Genomic DNA, 6,000 nt, shown 5'->3' on the forward strand with positions numbered 1-6,000 from the left:
ACAGGCTCATTAATTAATCAACACGCCTGATCATCTCCTTCAAGATGATGATTGCTCAACCAAAAATGAAAACTGCTTGAAATCTCTTGCATGGAAATTTTCCAAAGTGCTCCAGATGAGAGCATTGATCTTTCTCCTGTATTTAGGGGGGGGGGGGGGGGGGGGGGGTGGTGGACCCACATTTCCTCGCATATTACATCTCAAGGACAACTTAAATTCAGCCTTGAAGCCTGTTTATTTGTTTTCATTACTGTCTTTCCCCTTGTCGATATTACTCCATTGATTCTCCATCAGCTCTGACCTTTTGGTAGCGGAGTTTAACTTTAAAAACCTTTTTTTTGTTGCAGTATGTACAGAAAATTTAGAATGCCACCTTATAGTGATGAAGTAGAAAACCAGAAGTTCTGTTTCCACTAAGATCATTACCTTGACATAGGCCTACCTATGATTCATGATTCCTTCTTTCTTTTATGATGTACCCGTCGCTGCCATTTCTGCCCTGTGAATTGCAGGGAAACGACATATCCTGATTCCATGTCAGTAGTGGATACGCTTTGATACGTCACACCTCCCAACTTCTCACATGCCGTTTCTCTGGACTTTGATTAACCTGCTTGGTGCTCCCTCCGTGTTTGAGTACTTTTGCCAATTTTCACCTGAACATGATGTGTAGCATTTGATGACTCGTGGGTCAACTTTTGACTCAAGACCAGCTGTAATTCAGGAACGATTTTGTCCTTTTCACATGGATTATTCATTGATCATGGAAACATAGGTATCGTGAAAGTGTTTGACAAAAATGTCCTCAGTTTTTTTTTAGCAATCGTTCTTGTTCGAACCTTGAATATATGGGATTCTTTCACTGATTGGCACATCCGCTAGAGTGTTTTCTACGCTGATTGGTGCAGATGTTAATTGTTTGGAAACTAAACAGCGAATGAAAACAGATTACCTGATCCCTTCAATCCCCATTGTCTCATATTACCTTCCTGTTCAACTGAGGCATATTATTATGCCCGAGTGGGCTTGCTAACTTACAATTTTGCCAAGTTTAGAGGACTAAAGAGGTAGCTGCTGATGGAAAAAGCGTCGCAAGTTTCCACTAAGTGCATCCACACACAAAGAACTGAGCTGGAATTTATTGAAATAGATGCATTTCAACTGCTAGGCATCTCATTCTTTTGTTACAGGTACCTTTGTGGCAGTACAGCAAGAAAAGGGGGGGGGGGTGGAGAACATTTGAGAAGGGATAATCAATTCTAGTTTTGAGAAAAGTGTTCCACAGTAGGGCTGGAATTCTTCTTAACTCTCACTCTAGAACCATGGTTAGTGACAGGTTGTACCTTGTTTGCAACTCACACAAGTTTCTTGTCTTGTGTGATTCTGTAGAATCTCTACAATTGCCACTTTTTGTCCCTCAAGGGAGTTCTGCTATGTAAATTGTTGAAATTATCCTTGATTGCTTTTCTCCTCACTGGGTAAAATAACTTTTACAAAATCCCTCCTCTAACTGGTGTATTGCAGGTTCTTTAAATTGTTAATGCAGATATCGTCCATTGGCAACTCCCAAAATTGTCCAAAATGTTCACTTGGCAGGCAACTTCGGTTTAAATTACTGGGCCCTTCTATTAGATGAATTTCAGCCTGCCTTACAGAAAATACGTCATTATGAATTCAAGCTCTCGATTTCAATTGCTAATCCAGCATTTGCCATGATACGTAATGGCTATTTATATTCCGAGGTAAATGCTTTGGGGCCTATTAGCTGGCAAGAGATGTGCTGACAGATAGTACAAGAACACTGACAACAATACTTGATAGTTCTTTCCATGGAACCCTCTGGGCAATGCCAGTGTGTGGAGTCTTTTACCCTAGTTTGTACAGCAACAATATCAGCCTTACTTGGAAGAGCTGACTTGCCCAGTGGCATCTAATTTGTGTTCTCTTTCTCTTTCTCTTCCCTTTGTTTTGCCGTCTTTATTTTTTTATTTATTTATTTTTGCCTGGCACAGAGAATTCAAGTATATTTGAAATAATTTCTTCCACTGGAATTACATGTTGAACACCACTTGCTGTAATTGACTGGAATGTCAAGATGCTACTCATTTTAGTTTTGCAGGTTTTTTTTTCTTCCTATTTTGACCTGATTCTTATCACTTTTTCAAATGTTCCACCAGTTATGTATTGGATTTGTGTGCGTCTGTGAGTGTGTGCATGTTTTGGTGTGTGGGGACCACTTGTATGTGGATTCGTGTGAATCCTGTGGACTTAATTTCAGAGCATCCCTATCTCCGTAAAGGCATTTGCGTTGTAAGGGTAATGATTTTGACAAGAGAAAGAGGCAGGTATGTTTGAACATGAGGTGGCAGGATTGAAAATGCGCATTTTGCACGCAGGTTTTCAAGAAATAAGGGTTTCTGTTTACATCCAAGGCATGTCGATGAAATGAAGTGAAGAATATATGCTTGTCAACACAGATTTCTAAACAAGAGGAAAATTTATATGAATTTTCCCCCTTCGTATTATATGCCCTAGGAGTAAGATCCAGTCACTAAGGGAAGGAGTACACTTTGAAGTACTGTACGTGTATATCAATATAACAGAGATTGTGTACCACTTATTTTGTGTTGTGTCTGAATCTCAAGTCACCACTGTTGAAAATTAAGCTGATGAAGGTCATACATTATTTTATCTTGCTTGGCCTACAGTGCTACATCTTTTATGTGGACCTCTCTTTTTACAATTTTACACAATGATTTTCAACAAATAATTTCATGTAGATTTTTATTTGTACTTGCTCATTTTTCTTTTTTTCCAATTTCAAATGTGTGTTTATATATTTTGTATCAAACTAAATTGATCTGTTGCAATTGTTGAAATGGAAAGAATTTGTGATATTTGGAATATCAGATGATTTGAATAGCTTTGAATTGAATTGAAATATTTCTGACATCAGATTGAGCTAAAATGGGCATCAACAAATAATGCAAAAATGATATACTTTACTTCTTACGGAAAGGGGGGGGGGGAGGGAGATTATTTATGACTGGTGTTTATTCACCCAAATTTCAGTTTAATAAATCAGAATGTGCTGAACTAGTTTAAGACTAAAGATGCGGGAACAAATTGTTTGTTGACTAATTGCAGATGTTGCCTCTCATATGCAAATGTAATGTGACCTTGAAACCACTTTTCACCTCCTGTGTTCTGTGGGACTCATTTCACCAATGAAAAATTACGACTGACATGAAGTTACACATACACTTCACCACTTTTGCACTTTTGCAAGTCAGATCAGATTGCTTCTGTGAAATAGTTAGTCATGGAAAAAGAATGCCAAAGACTATAACTAAAGAGTACTTTAGTAACTACTGATGCATAACCTTTGTTACATACATTTCTATGTAGTTATCATAATCAAGAAGATCACATTTTTCCCATGTTGTAAGATTCTAAATGTTTTAGCTACATTTTTCCTTTGATTCTACAGAGCCGTTTAACCCAGAGGCAGCCAAACAGCCAGCTGGTCTTGCTGGGGGTGGGGCATCCACACCCGATGTTGCTGTGGTGTCCCCGACCACGCCCGGTGGCAACAACTCTGCGGCTTCCAACAACCCCCTGTACAACGAGGAGTGGTTCCATGGTCCCATGACGCGCAAAGAGGGAGAGGCGTTGCTTAGCAACGACGGGGACTTCCTCGTTCGGGAGAGCACGACTGCCAAGGATCAGTACGTCCTCAGTGGCATGCAGAACGGAGCCCCCAAGCACCTGCTCCTGGTGGATCCGCAGGGAAAGGTAATTGACTCATGGTTGACTCGATTTGTTCCATGTCTCCTTTTGTTCACACCATACATTACTGTAGTTCAGAGGATATTGCCCCTCACATTTAAAACTACATATGGGACTTATCGTTGAAACCAAGTGCTTGATGTTACTTGATTGCATTATGTCTTTTGTCTTCTTGCACTTGTTGTGCAGCTCTCTTAACACAAATTCAGTGATTGTTTAAAGAACATAGAGTTCAAAGAGCATAAAGACAATGTTGTTGAACAGTGGTTCATATAATTTTTGTTCGAGAAGAAAAGAAACATTTTTCAGATGAACCAATGTCAGTACTTCCAAAATTGAAATACATCAATCTTTTCTCCAGAAAAAAAAAAAAAAATTAATTGGAAAGGTTTAATTGGTACATTTAGAAATCTGTGTAACCCAAGAATTTGTTTAGTATTGATATTTCTCCGCAGTGAATTGAAATCTATGTAACCGAGAATTTGCTTAGTATTGACATTCCGCCGCAGTAAATCAGAAAAATAATCATGCACAATTTTTTCCTTCAAGTAGTTATGTTACTGGTGCTCTTCCAGCAGTTTACTATGACTTCCCACTGAAAACTGGAATCATACCACCATGCCTATCGGTTACCAATTTGGCAGTGTGGTTCTTTGACACAGTTTTTGCAAGTGTTTTGTCCATTTTTGTTTCTACACATTGAGATCACACACATGATGAATTTGTACATAGCACTTTATAGAAAAAAAAAAAAAACTAAGTCATGATATTTGCTAGGAGAATTGCCATATCAGATCCGTATTCAACACATTTTATTGACATGAAATTACCATTTTCGTTCAATATTTCTGCCAGCCATTCCTATACTAGTAGGCAACCTGGTCCAGCAGACAGGTCGGACCAGTGGAGAAAATGGGTTAGTGTGCAATCCTGCCATAGGACAGTTAAAAGATAAAAAAGAGAAAAAGTGACAGTGATACTGCAAAGAAAACTCATCTCTTAAACCAGGCTCTTGTTCTCCACTGTTCTCTTTTCATCATGCAGGTCAGAACGAAGGACAAGGAGTTTGACAGTGTCAGCCACCTCATCAACTACCACCGGAATAACCGCCTCCCCATCATATCCGCCGGAAGCGCCGTCCACCTAAAGACACCTGTTGTCAGAAAACTGAACACCTAGGGTCTGCCTTGCACACCCCTGTGAGTGGTGGTGGCTCTGCAGGGGGGGATTACACACCGATGTGTTTGAGAGACAAAACAAAACACAAACAAAAAACTGAGAATGTATTTTTTCTTTTCAATTTATGTCCTACTTTTTTGCTCTGCAAAATGTCTGTTCTATTCATATGTAATCTCTCTCTCTCTCTCTGCTTTCTCTCATTTTTCTCGTACTGTATTTCTTTGTTTTTCTTTCCTGACACTGGTGTACTTTGACATCAGCATATACTGAAGCAGAACAGAAAATGCATTCCATGGCCGGTGTCTAGTTGGTTCCCAAGGCAGGAGAAACTTTATTAATGTTATGTTCATATGTCAGATGGACAAATAAAAGAAGAAGTAAAATCTGTTTTGTCCTTATGCTGCTACTTGGTCACTCTTAGGAGATCGGAATGTATTTTTGAAGAATGTAAATGAGATATTTATAAACGTTTCTGGTTTCTTAATTAATTGTATTTCATTTTCATTCTGCACGTCATATTTGGAAATCTCTCTACCCTTTTTTGCAGGAATCCTTGTCAAAGTTTGCACAATGAGCAGCAAAGTACAGTGTATATCTTTAAATCATTTCGATCCCCTCTTCTCTTTCTTCCTGTTGCTTTCCAGTTGATACTTGACGTGATATGGTGCCCAAAATCTTACAAAGATTTGATTCTATGTGTATGTGCTATGTTCAGAAGAGTTTGCTGAAAAAAATAAGTACTGTTATTACTGTGTTTATGCCATGTTCTACTTTCTGCCTTGTGCTGAAACTTTCTGATAGAAAAGTGCTTGTTTGACCAGAGCAAATACTTCAAAACTAGTTGAGTTTTTGGCATGAGTAAATTAAAGGTGCTTGAAGTCATTGGGAAGAGGGGGAGTCAATTTGTTTTTCACAACTTGCAACCCCCTGGTTGTTAGCCTTCGTCCCAGAGGAAACCATTTTATAGTTTGAAAGTGATGGAAGGGCATTTGATAAACACAGTAAGAAAAAGCTGTACTTACTCTTTGTGTC

At 38.8% G+C, this 6,000-nt stretch overlaps 1 protein-coding gene across 1 annotated transcript in view; it reads left to right on the top strand.

Moving 5' to 3' along the window:
• The window catches only part of LOC139712979 (SHC-transforming protein 1-like), a 54,031-nt gene extending 48,486 nt beyond the window's left edge, over positions 1 to 5,545 (top strand). The window contains exons 7-8 of the mRNA XM_071624759.1: positions 3,491 to 3,795; positions 4,834 to 5,545. Coding sequence (XP_071480860.1) covers positions 3,491 to 3,795; positions 4,834 to 4,968 — 440 coding nt within the window. The 3' untranslated portion in view covers positions 4,969 to 5,545. The remainder of the gene's footprint in view (positions 1 to 3,490; positions 3,796 to 4,833) is intronic.
• Positions 5,546 to 6,000: the final 455 nt, after the last annotated feature.

The sequence above is a fragment of the Diadema antillarum genome, unplaced genomic scaffold, assembly GCF_040938485.1.
Source record: "Diadema antillarum isolate AM-2024a unplaced genomic scaffold, OU_Dant_1.0 seq00001886_RagTag, whole genome shotgun sequence".
Lineage (NCBI taxonomy): Eukaryota > Metazoa > Echinodermata > Echinoidea > Diadematoida > Diadematidae > Diadema > Diadema antillarum.